Source organism: Protopterus annectens, chromosome 4.part0, assembly GCF_019279795.1.
Source record: "Protopterus annectens isolate FY-2018-M chromosome 4.part0, PAN1.0, whole genome shotgun sequence".
NCBI lineage: Eukaryota > Metazoa > Chordata > Ceratodontiformes > Protopteridae > Protopterus > Protopterus annectens.
The window spans coordinates 412768748-412791144 of NC_056733.1; the positions used below are offsets into that span (position 1 = coordinate 412768748).

A 22397-nucleotide genomic window follows, 5' to 3' on the forward strand; every position below is an offset into this window, starting at 1 on the left:
AGTACATTTCTGCAGCTAAAACATCTCTTACACGGACTGGTTTCTGCTTTGTGGATCGCTAATATACCTCATTTGCATACCTTTCAGCTGCAAGTGAGGTATTTAGCATGTCCACGCCCAGTCCATGTAAGAGATGTTTTAGCTGGTCTCTTACATGGAGTTTATGGCTGTTCCTGGATCGCGAGGCTTGCATGGAGTGTTGCACGTCTCTTACACTCTGTGCAAGCCTTTGTGAATCCTGCCCACAGTATATAACATGACAGGGGAACCAACAGAATAATTTTGACTGTGGCTGGGCAGTACTACTGTGTAACTCTGACTTTGGCTAGACAGTATTAGTACATAACTCTGACTGTGGTTAGGCAGTATTACTGTGTAATGCTAACTGACTGGTTAGTATTGCTATGTAACTGACTGTAGCCTGGCAGTATTACTATGTAGCTCTGACTGTAGCCATGCAGTATTACTATGTAACTCTGACAATGGCCTGACAGTATTAGCCTGAATGTAGCTAGGCAGTATTTCTAGGTAAATCCGACTGTGGCTGGGCAGTATTACTATGTAACTGGACAGTATTACTGTGTGACTCTGTTACTGGGCAGTATTACTATGTAACTTTAACTGTTGCTGGGCAGTATTACTGTCTAACCATGTCTGTGGCTGGGCAGTATTACTGTGCAACTCTGACTGTTGCCCAGCAGTGTTAGAGTTACACAGCCATACTAGTGACAGTGAACTAGATAGTATTACTCTAATTGTGGCTGGGCAGTATTACTAGGTAACTCTGATGGTGGATGAGCAGTATAACTGTGTAACTCCGACTGTTGCTGGGCAATATTACTTTGTATGTCTGAATGTGGCTGGGTGGTATCACTCTAACTCTGACTATGGCCAGTCAGTATTATTATGCAACTCTTGAGTGTGGTTGATCAGTATTACTGTGTGACTCTGATTGTGGTTTGGCAATATACTGTGTAATGCTGATTGTGGCCATGCAGTATTACTATGAAACTCTGACTGTGGCTTGACAGTATTAGCATATAAGTTTGACAGTGGCCTGGCATTATTACTATGTAGTTCTGACAGTGGCCTGGTGGTATAACTATGTAATTCTGGCATTGGCCTGACAATATTACTGTGTAACTCTTGCTGTAGCTGGGCAGTATTACTAGCAACTCTGACTGTGGCCTGGCAATATGACTATGTAACGCTTTCTGTAGCAAGGCAGAATTACTAGTATTACTATGTAACTCTGACAGCGGCCTGGCAGTGTTACTCTGACTGTGGCTGGTCAGTATTACTATGCAACTCTGACTGTGGCTGGTCATTATTACTATGCAACTCTGACTTTGGATGGGCAGTACTTTTGTGTGACTGTGGCTGGGCATTATTACTATGTAACTCTGACTGTGGCTGGGCTGTATTACTGTGCAACTCTGACTGTGGCTGGGCTGTGTACTATGTAAGTCTGAATGTGGCTGGATAGTATTACTGTGTAACTCTGACTGTGACCCATCAGTATTGCTGTGTAACTCTGACTGCAGCTGGACAGTATTACTGTGTAACGCTGACTGTGGTTGGGCGGTATTACTATGCAACTCTGACTGAGACCCAGCAGTATTAGTATGCACATCTGACAGTTGCTTGGCAGTATTATTGTGTAACTCTAACAGTGGCTGGTAGTATTACTATGTAATTCTGGCAGTGGCCTGGCAGTATTACTGTGTAACTCTGACTGTGGCTAGGCAGTATTATTGTGTAACTCTGACTGCGGCCCATTAGTTTTCCTATGTAACTGTGATTGTGGCCTGGCAGTATTGCTATGTAACTCTGATTGTGGTTGGGTAGTATTACTGTGTGACTCTCACTGTGGTTGGACAGTGTTACTGTGTAACGTAACTGCCTAGTCAGTATTACTATGAAACTCTGACTGTGGCTAGGCACTATTACTATGCAAGTCTGACAGTGGCCTTGGCAGTATTACTATGCAACTCTGACAGTAACCTGGCAGTATTACTCTGTAACTCTCTTACTGTGGCCAGGCAGTATTACTGTGTAGCTATGACAGTGGCCTTGGCAGTATTACTATGCAACTCTGACAGTACCCTGGCAGTATTACTGTGTAACTCTCTTACTGTGGCCAGGCAGTATTACTGTGTAGCTATGACTGTGGCCAGGCAGTATTACTATGTAACTCTGGCAGTACCCTGGCAGTATTACTGTGTAACTCTCTTACTGTGGCCAGGCAGTATTACTGTGTAGCTATGACTGTGGCCAGGCAGTATTTCTGTGTAACTCTGACTAGGAAGGAAAATGAAGGAGCTTTGGGCAGTGATACAGAAGGTGAGGATGACTGTGCATGTATAACAGAAATACAAATCTGTGATTCTTATAGGAGTACTGTTGAAAAGGATGGGGTGGTCTGCATCAGCATGTTAATGAATCGAATTAGTGGTGGGAGTCAGAAACTAGGGTAATCTTTCACATTAAGAGAAAGAAAGGAGATGCTGGAAGACTAACACAATGTACTGATGCCAGATCATGTCAAGGGAAGAAGATGAAAAATTAGGGAAAAGAATTAAAATGTACAATAAAGAGAAGGGTTATACCCATGAAGATTTGAATCTGTCAGAGCATGCTAGTAGATCTAGGCCAAAGGGTGTTGATGCTGCTTGAAATCTAACTGTTAGGTATGCAGACATCTGGTGTGGAAGTGCTCCGAAGGGTAAAATTGTAGAGAGTGGTCTTTACCAAGATAGTCAAAAATATTCATACCACTTTGTGTCTTAAAGTTTTGTAATTTAACCACACAAACCAATGGGCTGCAAAACATAAATCAAAAACGTTTAATATCAGCCGATAAAAATATTCAAAGTTTCTGATTTATGTTTTGCAGCCTGTTGGTTTGTGTGGTTTATATTACAATTCTTTGCTCTTTGGCGTACCACACTGAACCTTTGGTTCTCCTTTGTTTTTACTGTGTGTCTTAAATTTGGGAGAAGGGTAGGCAGATCAAGGACCTAGACAGTGACAAGGATGTCAGGAGGCATACACACTGTATTGATTTCAGTACAACTAGCCCCAGGACCCTGAGTGTGTGAAAGTATATGCATGTTTGAGAGTGAGAGAGAGATCGATTATGTATTTTGCACTCGCTGAGCAGCTGTTTAGCAAGTTTAAAAAAATAAAATAAAACAGAAAAACAGTGTTTTTGTGTGTGTGTCTGTTTATGTTTCTATCTGCACGTATGAGTGAATGCGTGTATGAAAGTAGAAGAGACTGTGTGTGTGAGAGATCGAGAGACGGTGAGAGCAGTCAAGCAATTTTGTGTGAGTGAATGCATGTATGAAAGCAGAACAGACTGTGTGTGTGCTAGAGTGAGGGAGCGATCCCCCTGGCAGCAGTTAAGAGGTTTGCACATACCTCTCATCCTCTTACAGCAAGAAATCTGGACAAAGCTAAAAATAATGCGGGGACAAGGACCAAAAATAGGGACACTTTTTAAATACTGCTGTTACAAACTTAGAAAGTACATAGAACAACAGGTTTTACATTAGCATGAATTTTTTGCGCAGTATTGCTTGAAACTCAAATGTGTCATTATTTTCTGACTACAACACTCAATGATTTGCCAGAAAAAACACAATTTTATGAGAAACAGACCGAAATATGAGGCACAACTGTACAGTTGAGAGAGGTATGGACCTCTCCTCTTAGCTCAAGATGTCTGGATAAGCCTAAAATTAACAGGAGATAAAAGCTAAAAATAGGAGCATATTTTAAATGATTTGTGTTCTGAAGTGTGTGTGTGTGTGTGTGTGTGTGTGTGTGTGTGTGTGTGTGTGTGTGTGTGTGTGTGTGTGTGTGTGAGACAGAGACAGAGAGAGGGAGATAACCACTAGCAGCAGCAGCAGTGAAGAGGTTTGCACACCTCTGGACCTTTCAACTAAAGAAATCTGGATAAAGCCTAAAATATAGGTGGGAACAAAGGCTCAAAAATAGGAACAGATTTTAATTATTGCTCTTATAATATTACAAGTTTGCTTAAGTAAAAGGATTTGTGTTAGCGTGAATTTTCTGAAGGAAATAAAAGTCTAAAGCTGAAATGTATGTTATTATTTAGTAACTTCAATCTCCAGTGACTGGCGACAAACTAAATGTTTTCGGAATATGGGACCAAAAAAATAAATACCTGGATATTTTTATTAAAGTGGGATATTTTGGATGTAAAATGCTTCCTACAACACTAATATATATATATATATATATATATATATATATATATATATATACACACACACACACAGCAAGTTTGAAACATTGAAACATTAGGCGGAGGAACTATTTTACATCAAAAATAAATAAAAAATAATATAGAAATAAAAAAATAAATAAGTTAAGTAAAACACAACAGTTTTACAGACAGCTCATTCCTAAGTGTAATAATACCATCCAAGGTGTGTGCTATTGTGTAAATAATGCCCTTCCAGGTGTGTAATTTAAACAATAACACGCACCCTGTTTTGCATTATTGCTTGCATATATTACATTAGAGAATTAGATTGGCATTCTTATTTCTGATTGGAGAATGAACACTCTCTAGCAGGGTGTAAATGTATAGGCAATGCCTGCTGAAAAATGAGTCTGCTACTTCATGGCAGCACATTAAGCTGCCATGGAGCTCAGACTGAAAGTAACCTAATGGTTGCCATTATTTTATGCTCGCTAAGTAGTGATTTTGCTGTTTAACGAGTGTAAAATAAAAAAAAAAAAAAAAAAAAAATTTAAAAACTAAATATAAAAACATTTAGTGATTGTAAAAATAAATGAGACAGACAAGTATGTGTGTGTATGTATGTTTCTGTTTGCTTGTGTGAGCGTATGTGTGCTTCTCTGGATGAAAGTAGAAGTGTGTGGTGTGTGTGAGAGAGTGTGAAAAGTAAGATCGATCGACCACTGGTAGTAGCAGCAGTTAAGAGGTTTGCATTCCACTTGACCTATTAATTTAAGAAATCTAAAACTTAATGTAAAGGAGAACAAAGGCTCAAAATAAGATCCTATTTTAAATATCGCTGTTATGAAATCACAAATTTGCTTGAATAACATGATTTGCATTAGCATGCATTTTCTAAAGAGCAAGTGTGTGTGTGTGTGTGTGTGTGTGTGTGTGTGTGTGTGTGTGTGTGTGTGTGTGTATGTGTGCACGCATGTGTGTATGACAGAGAGAGTGAGTGAGATCAATGGACCACTGGCAGCAACAGTAAAGAGGCTCAGGAAATCTGGATAAAGCCTAAAATAAAGAGTGAACAAAGGCTCAAAAATAGGAACAGATATTAAATACATCTCTTATAAAATTATAAAGTTGCTTAAATAACAGGCTTTTTGTTGGCATGAATTTTCTGAAGGAAATAGTTTGAGACTCAATTGTGTGTCATTATTTAGTGACTTCAATCCCCAATGACTAGAAACAAACCACACATTTTTAGGAGTAAGGGACCAAAAAATTGATAGTGTTACTAGGCTAGCAACCCAGGGGCCTTTCTAAGTCTAGACAAGTTTTCTCAAAAGAATAATGATGTTCTGCATCCAAATAAGACATTGAGGACTAGACATGAGTGCCAGGCCTGGTGTAAATTTCCAATTCCCCATTCACTGGTTTAGGTTCCGCTTAACCTGAGTAATAGATGAACTCAGCTTCCATATGGATGGGAAGCCTGTTCCATAGGAGGGGCAGTCTCTGGGACTCGTATCTGTCTCAAACATGTTCTGTTTAAGTTACAAAAGTCCAGATTATGGTCTAGGTGACCCGAGTTTAAGCAGCTTTTGTGCTTGATGGGGTTGGAAAGAAGGATGAGTCTACCTATTGTGGGGAAGAGGGACATTGCTAAGTGTCTCTCCAGTGGAGGATATAGAGCTCATTGAAAAGATTCCAAGCTGGGGTGGGCAGGAGGACAACAATAGGCAAGGCCACCTTATGGACCCAGGGCAGGGCACACACTCCGGCTACTTATTATTGCCTGCCCAGGATGAAGTGGGGGGGACGCCATCTAAGATGATGGCACTACTCCCAGACCCAACCTCCCTTCTCAGCTGAGTATAAAATCCAGGACCCCCCCATAAGCTGAGACCCTGGCTATGATGGAATAAATGAATCAACATATCAACAGGAGGGTGGCTTGATAGTGCATGCCAAATGAAAAAAAAGAAAAAATAATTTATATGAAGGTGTAACGTGTTGGTTTTGGGGGGTGGGGGCAGCAGTGTAAGAGCTGCGAGTACAAATTTGAAAATCCTAGCTACACCCCTGGACAATGATAAGATTTTGCTATGTGGATTGTGTCAACCTGTGGACATACCTCTTAACAGCCCAGATTTTTTGCAGACTGTCCAGATTATTGCCTGATATATTTGCTTTGTTTGAAAATGTGTGGTTTTATGGCAAATCATTAACTAATGACAGACATTTCAGTTTTAGACTTCATATCCTTCAGAAATCATATTCCAATGTAAAAACTTTTATTCTATCCTCTTTCTAAGTTTATAAGTACAGTACTGAAAATATGTCCATTTTTTTAGGCATTATTTTTGGCTTTTCCAGATTTCTTGAGCTAAGAGTTTGAGAGGTATGCCTGTGTGATAGGGCTAAAGATATGTTGAGGAGATGAGGAACTGGAGGCAAATCAAGAGGTGTATGTTTTATGGAACTGGGTCATATATGGAATCAGTTGTGCTGTGGACAAGAGTTTGAAGAAGATGCAAAAAGGGGAAAGAGGAAACCACTGTGAATATATAACAGAATGACAATACTTACCAGGGTTAAAAAGGAGGAGGTGTACAAAAGGTAGAAGGGGTTGGTAGGGGGCTGTAGGAGGCACAACAGAAACAGAAAGAGGTAAATAAAAAAAATGTGACAAAAGGAGATGAGGGCACCAAAGGTGCAATAAAAAAGGGAGTTGTCCAACGAGGTCATTAAAAAAAGTGTATTGCAGAGAAGATGAAAGGAGGTATAGACCTAGACAGACTGATTAAGAATAAAATGAAGACCATAGAAGGCAGGGAAGAGCAAAGGTACTGAATGAGTATTTTACCTCAGAAGTTTCTGTTAAATGCTTGCTTCACTGTACTTGACCAGATTTTATTTTAAAGACTACAAGAACTTTACCTGAGGTTTTATTGGTATCTTCATGACATCACTGGAGTTGTATTCTTCAATAGTTTGAGATTATAAAAACATAAGAGTACATAAAATGCATATCCTTAAAACTTTAGGTAAATAATCAGAGAAACTTCTGTACACAAGAACACTGTTTCGGTAACTGCTGGCTAGTTTAACCAGTAATAATTACGAGAGTCAATCGACTCATAGCATCAAACTTACCAAGTACTGTGCAAGTAAATTAAAAATGTGCTACATAACAAGTACACATATGTGTCAATGAGGGTGAAGCTAAAGCAATGTAATGAAAAATAATCAAAATTGCTGTGCACAGAAAGGTCAAATATTTGTCACTGGTAGGCCATGCCAGAAAGATGTGATTTTTGGGAACTCCAAAAGCCATCAAATAAATAGATTCCAAAACGACATGCATATCAGATACCAAGGTGAGGTGTTTTGTGTATGAGTGACTACACATCCGAAGTTTCAGACCACACTGTTGGAACCACTAGTAGCACCAAATTAGCCAAGCTCTGGTCTGGGTTTGCCAAAAAGAACTAACAGTTGTTTAAAATAAGCAGGATCTAAAATGTGTAGGGCAAGAAACACTGAAGCTAGACCTGTATAAGTGCATCATGTCATGAAATTGTCTGCAAACAAGCAGTAGGAAGTAGAGTTCTGCACCAGATGGAGATGATCTGGTGTATTGTTATGTAGTTCTAGCTACAAACCATTGCAATAGTCCTGAAATGAAGACTTCAGTGCATGAGCTACCACATGAAGGTTTTATCTATATGGTATTATGTAGATGGTAATGAGAAGCTTTGATGACCGCTACCACAAAACAGAAGTCAGTCGCAAAGAATCACTATAAGTTTACACAGTATTACAAAATGGGACTCATTTGTAAAAGAAACCTTATTATAGAGAGCACAGACCAAAAAACAAACAAACAAATGGCTGCAATCTTGTTTACATGTGCTTACATTTGCTAAGCACGTATAAAATAAACAAGCAAACAACAAAAAAAGAATAGATAACTCAAGTAGCAAAAGTAACTACAGCAGCAACAAGCAGTAACAAGGAGTTGCAATTTTAACTTTCCCCATACTAACATCAATTTAAAAAGTCTTGTTTATCAAACATGGGACACAAGTATTTAATGAAAAGTTAATGCAGTTATGCGTGTGTGTGTGTGTGTGTGTGTGTGTGTGTGTGTGTGTGTGTGTGTGTGTGTGTGTGTGTGTGTACGAGTGGGAGAATGTGTGTGTGTGTGTGTGTGTGTGTGTGTGTGTGTGTGTGTGTGTGTGTGTGTGTGGTGTGATGCTCCATCTTTGTGAAACCTTTGTGAAGTGCATTAATTTGGCAGATTTCAAAGGATGAGCTTTGGTGTTGTCTTGGATTTATCCATTAGAGACTGGGTACCATTTGGCATCAACTATAAATCTGAGGAAGTTGGTGTAGGTTGTCTAATGTACTGGAAGAGTTTTTTTAAGTGCTTTTGACATTTTTCATATAAGATAAATAAAACTAAAATATAACAAGAAATAAAATGTATTTCTTTCCAAGACAGACTAAACTAAAGTTAAATAAAAGCTTTTAATATAAGTGATTTGCTGAGTAGCATATAAAACAGTTTACGTTTAGTGGATGGCAGGTTTTGTTACTTCAAGGGTTTGGCTCCTTCAGATACTTCAGTACTAAATTAATGTCTTTCTTTACTTAGCTCCATGGGTTCATTGGCTATGGTAAAGTATTGCTTTCATAAGCAGTTTGATTGGAAGACTGTTATTGGAATTAGCCTAAGTTCACCAGTTATTAAAGTACACGGGTAAATAAGATAAATGCAGCATGCTTTCCGACAACGTTTTATTTTTTTAATTATTTAATTTACTGTTTTTTGCTTCTTCGTCATGGTCCTTTAATTGTACCTCACAAGATCTTTTGTATTTTGCTCATCTGAAAAAGTAGTAAGAGTATTGTATAAGTTGAAGAAAAAAAAAACAGTAAATTTATAATTATGTTCAACAGCACAAGGATAGTTGTTAACAAGAGCTCCAGCCATACTTCTTAGGATTATGGAGTGACAGAGCAAGACAGAAGCCCATTAGTGGAGAGGTGAACTCAGAACCCAGGTCACCAACATTATTAAAATTAATGTTACCCTTGAGGATGAAAGTAGTTTACAAGTCTGAACAGAACAGGTCCTACAGATGCTCCTCCACTTTACAGAAGGAAGCAAGTGGAAGGAGGTAATACTGCTGCAATTAATTTGGTATGATCATTGATCTTGACCCCCTGCTGTAAAACAGTTTGAATCATAATCACACAAAGGTAAGGTTTTTCCTGCAGCTGAATATTGAATATGTTGTTTCGCCATAATCCTAAATTCTTCAGCTGGTTCCCAGACAAAGGATTTTTAGCATGAAGCAACAATATTATGAGGTCTGTCAGGAAGTGGGCATTTGACTTGTCCTAGGATTTGGTGAGTCCCTATGATCATTCCTTGACTTGCTAGCTCATGTTTTCATTAAAAAGGCGTCCAGTGTTTGTGTTGGCTAATTTAAGTCAGAAAAAAAAGAAAACAGTAATGGGTATGTGTGGCTTAGTAGTCTTGGCACTAAGGAAAATCTAGTGACAAAAACACTGAATGCACTCAAAAAGTACCAATAATCCCAAGAACAGAGTGCAGAAAGCCAAAGAAAAACTGCAAATAACTTCCGTAACTCCTTTTAAGACTTATTTAATGAAGTGACACGAACTACACAGACCATCACATTAACGCAATTCCAACAATACAGTTCTTTAGCGTTTTCATCCAAACCAAATGGACTTCATCAGACATTGTTTAAACATTAAAGTAGGTATATATATAGTGATTTAATTAACCCAGTAACCAATGAATCGTGCATTAAGCATTTGAATTAAACAAATCAAAAAACGGCCTCATTAATATTAAAATTAAACTAAAATCATTGCCTTCATATAAAAACTTATCCAATGACTTAAACACAGAAGTATTCAATATATTTGTTAAAAATATACTTAGTAAAAATACTAAGAAATATATAGCTAAAATTTATTTAAATAAAGTACTTGTGCTAAATAACAGTATGTTCCTATATATATCTATTGATATTCCTCCCTCTGCTGAGGCCATTTTTTGATTTGTTTAATTCAAATGCTTAATGCACGATTCATTGGTTACTGGGTTAATTAAATCACTATATATATACCTACTTTAATGTTTAAACAATGTCTGATGAAGTCCATTTGGTTTGGATGAAAACGCTAAAGAACTGTATTGTTGGAATTGCGTTAATGTGATGGTCTGTGTAGTTCGTGTCACTTCATTAAATAAGTCTTAAAAGGAGTTACGGAAGTTATTTGCAGTTTTTCTTTGGCTTTCTGCACTCTGTTCTTGGGACTAAGGAAAATCTGGGTTGAAACTCTATGGCACAAAGCAGACATAAAAGAACTTCACTGGTGAGATGCGAGTAGATGAGAATTTTTTTACTGTATCATTTTTGCTCCATTCCTCTGGACTAGCAAGCCTCTAAGGAGTCATCATCCAGACAGCCTGATGGTGCTTTGTGTTCATACTGACATCCAGGCAGTGAGAACATTTTTCACTTTATGTATATACCCCCCTCTACTGCTGGCAATGTAGGAACTCATATCACTGTGAGGGCCTACCATCACCATCTTGGGCTACCACTCCCATATCTTAATGACCCAGTTCCCCCACACCACTGCCTGATGAGCTTCCATTCTCCAAAGGGGTCCAGTCTTTGGAGCCAAGGCACAACCCAAGTGTGAACTACTGTCCCTCACCCCTGCCCCAAGCATGGCACAACAATCTTTTCTACCTGCGCCATGAAGCACCTGAGCTGCTGGTTGAATTTGGGTTGCCTGTGCTGCATTCAGGGTTTATCTGTCTACACCATCACTATAAGCTAGTCCATGAGGATCTTGAATGAATGAGTTACATGACACCTCAGGCACTAAGTATTGTTGAATGCAGTTTGCAAAACTTGAGCAGTACTACAGTAAAACAACTAAGTTTGCTACCAATGTAAACAACACAACCCATGTCTGCACCACCATAAAAAACTCATTTGGCTTGAATACCCAAATTACCTCAGCTGCATTCAACTCGAAATAGAACATAAAGTTGCACACATACCAGACAGCTGCCCATCCCTTATTTATTTATTTATTTATTTTAGTATACTCCCACTAGAAGTTCCTGATCTTTATCACACCATCTCATAGTTCCATAGTTACTCTCTTTTCTCTAGCTAAGTTGCTAAAGTTTGAAACTCCTTGCCCACCTCAGTCCAACAGAACAGCAAACCCAACTTCTTAAAATCCTCACTTAAGTCATATTTCAAGAGTACCTGTATCTCTCACTGTATGTCTTCCCCTAGATAAATCTCCTTTATTTCTGACAGCCTCCATTCCATCTAAATTATCTTCATTATATAGTAGTCATTTAGGTCCTTTGCTGTGTAGATAGTACATTATATCCTTAGTTCATTACATCTAAGTTCCTCTTACTTATCCTTAATTGCTCTTCCTACGCTCTGCTCAGTATGTCCTTTTTATATACCTCTTCCATCAAAAACAAATATTGCCTTTGTTGCAAGAAGGTGATATGTTCTACTACAATGCTTCCAGAATGTGAAAACTGTACAGCCATTTGCATTAAGTATATCTCATACTTCATGCTGACAAATTTCCTAGTATAACATCACCTAATATTCAGTATTCTATTATTTCTTACATTATGTAATCAACTCTTACCTTTTGAACAAGCATTATACTGTTTATACTATGTCTGTTTGCAGTATGTTTATAGGTTCATAGGTTGGTACTAGGCTATCGGCCCTAGGGGCCTATACAAGCTTAGCCATAACAATTCCCCTGGATATTTCTTCCCACAATATTTACTTCCCTGGACCCCTGTCTAGCAGGATGACTGATGTGATCCCGGGGTGAATTTCCTATCTCCCATCCAATCATCAATGTTCCTTTTGAAGAGGGCCAAGGAGGTGCTCTGCTTGACATGTATGGGCAGTCTATTCCAGAGTATGGGGAGTCTCTGGGTCAGGAATCTATCCCTCCAGCATGTTTTGTTCATTGTGATGACAAGGTTTAGATCCCTGGAGCGTGTGGCTCTGAGGGATTGTGATTTCTTTAAGTGGAGCATGTCCAGCAGCTCAGGGTTTGACATGGCCTTGTATGTTAAGCAGAGATCTCCTCTGAGTAGACGATATGCCACAAAGTATAGCTGGAGTTTTTTTTGATGGTCAGCATAGGGCATCTGCTTTAGGCCTGTGATTCTTTCAGTGAGGTATTTCTGCGACCTTTCCAACTGTTGCAGATGTCTTGTGAGGTACATACCAAATGGGGCACTGTACTCTATAATGGGTCTAATGAGAGATGAGTACAGTGGGACAATGACCTCCTTTTTTCTGGATGAAAAGCCCTTAGTGATGAGGTGTGCCACATAGAAGGATTTCCTGACTGTTGTGGCGATGTGATTATCGAAGGTGAGCCCACTGTCCACCTGTATCCCTAAGTCTCTCATCACACTTTCGGTGTTTAGTGTACTGCCACCTATGTGGTAGTTCATGGGTACATGTTTTTTCCCAAAGGGGATAACTATATATTTCTTGGCATTGAGCTTGAGCCCATGGCTCTGGCACCAAGCATCTGTTTCTGTAAGGCCCTTTTGTAGACTATCCACATCATTTGGGGATTCAATAATGGCTCCCAGTTTGCAGTCATCTGTGAACTTTGTTAGCCAGAGTCCCTTAGTGTTGCCCGTACTTCAGAGAAGTAGATGCCAAACAAGAGCGGTCCCAGGACTGAACCCTGAGGTACTCCACTTGTCACTCATCTGGAGCTGGATTTGGAGTCTGCTACTTTTACAGTCTGGGTTCTGTCAGTAAGCGAGTTGGCAACCCATCGAGTGACGTAGGGATTTATGCCCAGCTTAGTAAGTTTATCTATGATTCCAGAGTGGGGGATGGTGTTGAAGGCCTTGGCAAGGTCCAGATAGGCTGTGTGGTCCACCTTACCCTCATCCACACCTCTTGGAGACGAAGTCAGTCAGGTTCAGGAGACAAGATTGGCCCTTCATGAATCCAAACTGGGTTGGGGTCAAGTGTTTGAAGGTTGCCAATGTCTTTAAGTTCCATGATAATGTGTTCCATGCCCTTGCAGATCAGGCTCGTCAGACTGATAGGACAGTAGTTCCCAGGATCCAAGGTGGATCCCCCCTTGTGGAGTGGGATAACTATAGTTGTGTGCCACTTATGATTAAACATGACACTTAGGTGAGGTGCCATTTCATTTTGTAGTACATGTAGTACACATCCCGGGATGTCATCTGGTCCCATGGATGCTGTATTTTAGGCTTTGGAGAGTGTGGTTTCTACCTTTCTGGCCATGATTACTGGAATTTGGCAATCTTTTGGTATTGAGATGGGCCCTTTAGGGGGTGAGAGGGGGTGAAGTTGGCACTAAATTGATCTGCCAGTATATTGGCAATATCATTGGGATCAGTATATTTAATGCCATTCTGTTGTAGCTCAGAGCATATCTGAGCATTGCCATTTAGATTCTTGACATAACTATAGATGCTTAGGAATCTTTGGTAATTTTATTTTCATAACTAGCTTTGGATGATTTTATGAGGGATCTCAGCTTCTTACTGAGGCTGGTAAGGGAGTTTTTTGCATACTGGGATTTTCCTCTTTTCTGCAACAGTTTCTTTCTTCTGTTGTATAGTTTGTTTATGGCAGAGGAACACCAGATTGGCTTCCATTTTTTGGAGGAGAGCATCTTGGTTCTATTTGGGATGGCACGATTCATGCAAGAATGGATGTGCTCGTACAGTGTCTTAGTGTAGGATTCAGCAGTCAAACTTTCAGCTCTCTTCTGCATGGGTGTCATGAAGTTTGTCACTTCTGACTTGAGTAGCATGAAGACTTTGGAGAGGTTTTTTACAGAGGTTTCCTTCCTGGGTGGGGGTGGGATGTGGATGTCCAGGGTGATTTACTTATGGTCAGACCTGACCAACGAGGGAGTGACCACTGGTGTGGAGCATCTGTCTTCCATGTTGGTAATGACCAGGTCTAGGATATTGGAGCCCCTGGAGGGACAAGGTGTTGGAATTTATGAATTCCAAAAACCATTGGGAAAAGGTGTTGGTACCAGAGTAGTTTTCCCAGTTAATGGCAGGGTAGTTGAAATCACCCAGTATTCGGGTGTTTGGTTGTATCTTAATATTTTCCAGTATGTTTAGAAAGGTGTCGTGAGAATCTTGAGGGATGGTGGGGGATCTGTAGCAAGCTACAATTTGGATTGCAGTCTTACCTAGTGTTAGTTTCACCTGGAGAATTTCAGATGCATTGTGTTGGGCAGCTAGCCTGGAGGTGTGAATATCCTTGGTGAATATGGACACTCCTCCACCTTTAGTGTTTCGGTCTTGATTTGGTGGCCGAAAAGTGTTGCAGGGGTGCTCTCTGGAGCCTTGAGACCAGGTCTCAGTTTGTATCTTGTATGTATATTTCTTCAACTGCATACTGATTTTTTTTAGCGTTTCTCCCTAGGAGTCTTCTAAAAATAAGTTTCCAACCCAGTCAAACTCTCCTGGTGTACCAATACAAATAAAAATGCATAAAATTCATCAAGTTAATAAAATATTCCCAGGCAAACAGTGCTGAGACAGTTTGCCATCAAGGGATGGTCAGATGACGTCATTGTTCTAGAACATATTGGGAGTTGCAGGAGGACAAGGAAAAAAAAAGAAAATCTCTTTTTTTTCTGCCCTGCATAACAAACTAAAAATAAATATTCTCCAAAAAAATGAGTTGCACATCACATACAGTGAAGTTTAGTGCAGTTATGTTTGGTAAGCAGCAGAGACATAGCAGACGGTGAAACCTGAGGCATCCTTTCAAGAGTGAAGTAGTGCTCACCTGCTTACAGAGAGGGAAATGATCTCTCTCCACACTAGTATGGCAGAAGCACATACAGCTTTGTAATACACAGTTGTAAGGTGTACATAAGTATAACCCGAAACAACCAAGCAACTTCATTGTTGTGAAGATACCAAATTTAAATTAACTGCTGGAAGCAAATACTGAGAATGATGGAGACCTGCTCGTGTAGTTATTTATTGTTTTAACTGTTTATTTACTTTGTTGACTGGCTTAGTCCCACTAAGCATAACCTGTTTTTAGGGGATACCAAAACTGGTATTCATACCAGCTGTGAGAAATTTGGCCAAAACACCAGAGACATTTACTTGCTCTTTTCAGTAAGTCCAGTGGGATCTTCTAAAGTACCAACAATTTGGAGAAAAAAACACAATTTTATTAAAGCCACATAGGTGACATAGCAGCCAAGTTACTAATGCCTCGGTCAGAGATCTTCAAAGTGAGTTGTGCCATATTCTTACAAACACTAAATATGCCCATCAATTAACTTTTAATTAACATAGCTCAATTAAGATCTACCAGTAAGTAAAATAAATAAATACATTTATCAATGCTTTTTAATTCATGCCCACAGTAAGTCTCTTCGGTGTTAGAATTTGAAACCTAATTATAAAAACATCTTCTTTATATTTCAGTATTTGTTTAAGTCCTTTACCATCCCTTGGATTTTCCTTGCACAGCTTTACAACACATAATTTTGAACACAGAGGATTTCAGTTTTGGTAACTGCAGTAGTGCAAAAAACTGGACTACCTTCCTTAACACTTACAATATCAAGTTTATGTTCCTGAATCCTCACTTTAAACTTTCTTTTATTGTCACTAATATGACATGAACACTTTGTAGCATAAGTAACAGCTTCAGTCACACAGGAATACATAACCAAAATGTCAACTTCAACGTTATTAATGTATGAGAAAGAATGAAGGGAACATATATTCATAGCTATTACACAGCCAGCCACAAATAAAAGTCCCACACATATTAACAGACTTATATATGTTCCCAACAGACCTTCTAAAAAAGCTATGCAACATAATCAGCTAAATCTCTGCAACTCTGACAAGAAAATTTGAGCTTAAAATCCATATGTCATTGATCCCACATCATCTAATAACCATTTCTATCCTTTTGCAACTGATGCTTGCAAAGGTTTACACTGAGGTCATATTCCATAACATAAACATATATATATGTATATATATATATATATATATATATATATATATATATATATATATATATATATATATATATGTAATTCTCACATGTCCATAAAACACTTAGTAGCCAATCCATATGGCTAAACTTATAATATGCTGATTCAACATCAGATAATGCTTAATCTCTTAAAAGAAAAATCAAAATCACTTTAGATGCTTCATTCAGAAAATCATTCCATTCACTACATGCCCTCCTTGCACAAAGTAATTCCCCACATGGCAGGGAACACAGAGTATGAAAGGGACAAAAACTGCAACCATGTAGGAAGGCAGAAGTGGAAGATGGTTTGCAATAAATTTTGGCATGTTTACCAGATTGCACAGTACCCCACAAATCCAAATCTAAAAATATAACTTTCTTCTTCTTAAAGTAAAAATAGCAGATAATACCAACATCATTCAAATTAATTGACTCAAAAAAATGTATTTATATTCCCCTTACAAATATCAAATCTACTATATAAAGTAAGTAACCAACTGCTTGATTTAAAAATGTGTATTATTACCTCGTCAAAAATATAAGTAAATAAAAATAAATTAATTTGCATAAGACTTTTAAAATGTAGACTTATTTTTAGCAGTTAAGTAACTGGCCAATAAAAAGCACTCTAAGCTTTTCATCAACAAAAACTGCACAGGAAATTGACCAAAAGCAGCTAAGCAGTTATAGCGTCCCTTATGCAATAAATACTAATCACAGCATTTCTCAGAAACATTGAAATTAGGTACTGTGCTGCATGTAGACCATGTATATTAATGTATTGATATGGTTACATGGTTAAAAGCTACTAGTTTTTTTACACCATGCAGATGCAAACAGTGCTTATGCAGTACAGCATATGAGATGCATGGAAATTCTACAATGAGTCACATTGAATAGTTTCACTCAACATGTTTGTTTTATAAACGAATAGTGATGTAAGTGGTTAATCACTAATGTCGAAAAAAACCCTGAAAAAATGAGGCAGGCAAGTACTGAGAAAGGATTGTTTAAAAAACGTGTATAGATGATGCTGCAGAGGAGACACCTCAACAACATGGACCAGGAGCTACAGTGCAGAAGCAAGAAGCAATGGACTGCAGTCATCCTGTAAGGAGCAGTATACTGTTGTCACAGAATAAAGAAAGGTAAAGGTCTGTGCTCACCCTGCTTTTAGGTTATGTAAACTAATGCTGCTTGTTACCTCAACAACTGTAAACTAAACTGTAGTGACACACCGAGGACTCTGAAATGCAAGATAGCCAGCTCCATAACATGGTTTTTAGTTCATGGATTTAGATGGGTCTGTATTATGTGATCGAATGGTCAAATAGTTGAACACGTAATAGTCGACCCATAATAATTGAGCCGCCACAATGTCGAATGGAAAATAAAAAAAGAAAAACCCACCCAAACAAACCATTTAAACAGTCTATGCAGGGGGGCAAGACCCCCTGCACCCCCACACCCCCTGCTACTTACATATACCAACTCCGAGATCACACTACAGTAAAGACAATGGAAAACTTCTATTTCCACACTGTACAGAGATCTCCATTGAACTGTTCGACATTGTGGCAGTTCGATTATTATGGGTCAACTATTACGTGTTCAACTGTTTGACCGTTCGATCAAGTAATATAGACCCATTCAAATAACTTAAGTTTGACTAGTTTTACGTGCTCATAGAACTGATTGGGTGCAGATGGGAGTGAGTAGCCAGTTATAGCTCATCCATCTTGGAGGGGAGGGTATTGGTGGACTCCCAATGCAAGAACTCCATCTGGAGGAAGGCTCGGGATTGCAGTAACTGCAACCAGTGAACATAAGAACTATAAGCCTGCCAGTGATTGTGTCACTTCTTAACCAGAAGGGGTTGCTAACAGCTTGCAAAAAATATCTTACTCCTTCAGGATGAGAGCTGTGATCCCCAGCTATCATCTCTCTTTTCCAGTGTTCTAGGTAGCTTGGTTTGGGAGGAACAAATCAAACAGTAGAGTTTTGTTAACCATGGAATGGACTGGACCAAAAAATGATTGAAAAAATACAAGATGAGAAGAACACAGAGTAAGGGGTTTACTATATGGGAATAACAACATTTCAAGCATGTGAATGAATTTAAGAAGAAACAGCTAATCATATCTGATAGGACTTCTCTGTGAATTCTGTAGGGAGATACCTGATAAGCAAGGTAAGGAAGGAAGAGAGATGTAAATAGTTACAGGAAAAAGTATTTTATAAATTGATGCATGGGGGTAGGGAAGACCCCAGCACTTCAGTCTGTGATCCTTTTGATTTAACAGTAGTACCACTCCTAGAGTTTAATACCCTGCACTGCAAACTGTGTTCAGCTTGCACTGCAAACTGTGTTCAGCTTTGTTGTTACCATGTTTCAGATAAAAAAAAATATACTCAAGAAATAATGATGCATAAACTAATGAGCTCAATTCAGATTAAAACCATTTTCACAAAGCAGCATATTTTTTTCATGGAGCTTTTTAAAATGTATTCAGAATTCTTTAATTTTTAAAATTACTCAATCAAAACTAGGCGGTGGTGGTGCTGCGGTAGCGCTGTCACCTCACAGTTAGACGTTGCCCATTCGATTCTCAGTTAGAGCGTCTTCTGTGTGTCGACATGCATGAATGGGTGTTCCTTCATTGAAGGTTGTGCGTTAGGCCCGGCAAGCCAGCACGTAAAAGTCTACTGCCAATCATTAGCGGAACGGAGTTCCGCTGTGGCGACCCCTAACCAGGAAAAGCCGAAAGACACAAACAAACTCAATCAAGGCCAGGTAGCAGTTAAGCAGAATGAGTGATAAACTGCAGATCAGTGTCACAGTCTGTTAAAGGCAAGGACTAATCCAACTGTGCCCCAGAACATTGTTTCTTTCAGATGCTGTGGTCTGGCAATGAGTCACCAGTGTGGGGAGAAGTATGATTGCTAGCATGCAGCATGGGTCAGCAAGGTTTTTCTGGGAAGGGGATTTGTCACAAAGCTTTGAGATGATACGTTAAAACAGGCAGCACATATAAATTGTAATGTGTATATTCCTTTACTTTTATGGTGCTAAGCTGAGGATGTCTGAGAGAAAATAGAAGTAAAAAACTGAAGATTGCCCAGGGGCATTGAACTTACCAAGGCTAAATATAATCCCTTACTGGAGTAGAGGACATTGATTGCCCATTAGGTTCGGAATTGCTATGGGATGTAAGGAAAATGTAACTTTATAAAACTGGATGAGATACATTTCAAGAAACCATAAAACTGTTGCACAAGCATATTCGGTTTCAGTCTCAGCGCCTCTGTGTTTTGCTTTTGAGTGCATGTTTTGTGCATCGTCTGTGAATGATCAACATTTATAACCTTTTGATTTACTTGCTTTTGTCTAGGTTCCCTTAGTGCCGTTAGTTCCAGCTCTCAGTATCTTGGTGAATATTTACCTTATGCTTCAACTTAAATATCTCACGTGGATACGATTCGCTGTCTGGATTGCTTTAGGTAAGCATCAGTCCTGTTTTGTGATTAGTTGAAAAAAATGTCATTCGATTGGAATGTTCTTATTCCGCAGTAGCTTCGTCCTTTTACATAAACTGTTTTTCAGTTGCATCCTTCATATGCTTGGCCTCCCTTTGTCAAATCCCACACTTTCTTCCCAGGTCAACAATGAAAAAAAAATTAGTACTAAATAATTGTCAGTTACCCATGAATGCAAACCGCTGTTGAGATTTGGCACCTTTGCATCTCCTTAAGTCTTGGATAAATGAATGTGGCTGTGGCTATTCCATTTACTGAAAGAATGGGATGGTGACTTTTGTTGGCCTAGAAAACCATTTAGCCAAAATCTTGATTTTATTTCAACAGAATGGCAAATATTTTAGATGTAGTACTCCAAGACCATCTCACACAATTTAGTGGATTGACCAATAGCCTCTGATAAGATTTAGCAGCAGCTGAAATACAGCAATTCGTATAATTTGTACATTCCAGTTTTATAAATTACAGCATGTAATGTGTAATCCTTCTTAATCATAGTGTTAGAATACGTAGCCTTAATTTTGTGAAGGATTCTAGAGACTGGAAGGTACATAGTAAGTGATTCATGTCACATATGATTTATAGGTATTTCTGTAATGCATTTATTACAGTTGATTACTGCTTTTATTAAACTTCAGACCCTTGGTTATCCTTTTGAAAATTTGGAGACAAAGTTAGTCACTGATACTGTTGCATAGAGATCAAGGAACTACAAGGTAGTGGAAGATATAGGACAAGTTGCATGTCTGGGTACCATAGTGGTCCATATGTGTTTAGCATTTATTTTACTCATAATAACCTGGAGATATTTGTTTTACTGTATGCAAATGACATAAACATAGTAGTAGACACTTGTTATCTTCTGTAACAAACACAAGACTAAATTGTGTAATTTGGAACAGAGAAGGTTGATATGACCTATCATAAAGGTACAACCAACCAAGAATCATCTCATTTTTCAGGGACCTTGGAGTTCTGATATGTTTACTCTGCCCTTAAAAGATTCCATAAATAACTTTTGCAGCATAAGTTAAAAAGAAACCAGTTGCATACCATTGATAATGCTTATATCTGCTGCAGTTTAGTAAGGTCCACACTGGAATATTGCAGCCCCTTGTGAGTACAGTCTTCTGAAAAATATGTTATGAGATCAAATCACATTCTGAAAAAGTTAAGAAAGAGTATGCATAGAAAATCTTAATTATAAATAAAGATGTAGTACTCTTTTTTTTTTTTTTTTTTTTTTGTGTTCTCCTCCTTGCTTTATACTTTACTTTCTCTGGCTCAGTGCCCAACTCCATCATTGGTCTACCAGTTCCTACTTTTATCTGTTGGACTAATGCCATTTTTGGGGGCTGTGGCTGGAATGGAAAAAGGGCATCCTCGGGGTAGGGGTCTCACCAGCAACTGTCCAAGGAAGGGATTTTTAATGTTATGATTTACCCTCTTGTCCTTCCCCTACACTGATCCTGGAATCATCAAGAGCTACTTCCCACTTAATGGACCATGCATCCTCTCAGGGAGCACCAAGATGAACATCCCTCCCCCTGGGATAGACATGTCCATCCCTTCCTGCCAGTGCCTCAGACACCCAAGCTGCTAACTAAACCCAGGTAACCTGGACAGTAGTCCAGACTGTATGTCTTAATACTGGTTTAAAGATGTAGTAGCCTTATCCTTTTTTCACTGATTTGCAAATGACTGAGGGGCAATTTAATTTATGTAGGGAAAGAGTAGGTATTCCTTATTATTCATACACTCAGAAAAACATTTGTATCAGAAAAACAAAAATTCTTTCATTCACATACAGATAAATACCTTAATAGATATAGATGCAACTCTGTTTATATTAATGACTAGAAATAAATGTATTAAAATAACCTAATTAAATAAGTAATTAAAGCATATTTATTACTTAACCTTTTATCCCCAACTCTTTCTACCACACCCAATATTTTATCTTTTTTTAAAAATTTCTTCTAAATTCCAAACTTTATTAAAAAAGAACTTATTTAGTTATTGCTTTCCAGATGTTATAAATAATATTTATACAAACTCTATTTTCTATTATTTTAAATATTCCTAATTTTCCCCCATTCACCCTTTATTTCTTCCCGTAGTTTCACCACTCTTGAGTAATCCAAAAAAAAGTGTTTTGTAGGATCATCTACTTTTCCTCTGCTACATTATACAACATTAATCCTTTTGTCACTAATTTTTAATAAAATTCTGCCTTTCAAACTATTTGTTCAATATTTCCATTCTCTTTTTAATAGCTAACTTCACTTATAATTTTTGTGTCTGCCATGTTTTAACAAAATAAAATGTAACCATTATTTTTATACTATATTGTTGCCCTATATTTACAGTCTTTACATGTTATCCATGCTCTGCTTTGTTTCCTTCATTGTCCAACCTCTTCATTTTCAAGTTCTATACTTTTCTTACCAAAAGTCACTAATTCCAATAAAACTCTGTACTTCGTACTC

The 22397-nt window shown here is 38.4% G+C and overlaps 1 protein-coding gene across 2 annotated transcripts in view; it reads left to right on the top strand.

Annotated features, from left to right (window-relative positions):
* Positions 1 to 22397, top strand: part of SLC7A4 (solute carrier family 7 member 4) — a 294598-nt gene that overhangs the window by 267878 nt on the left and 4323 nt on the right. For both annotated transcript variants that reach the window (XM_044068360.1, XM_044068359.1), the window contains exon 4: positions 19764 to 19872. In XM_044068360.1, the coding sequence (XP_043924295.1) occupies positions 19764 to 19872 (109 nt within the window). The remainder of the gene's footprint in view (positions 1 to 19763; positions 19873 to 22397) is intronic.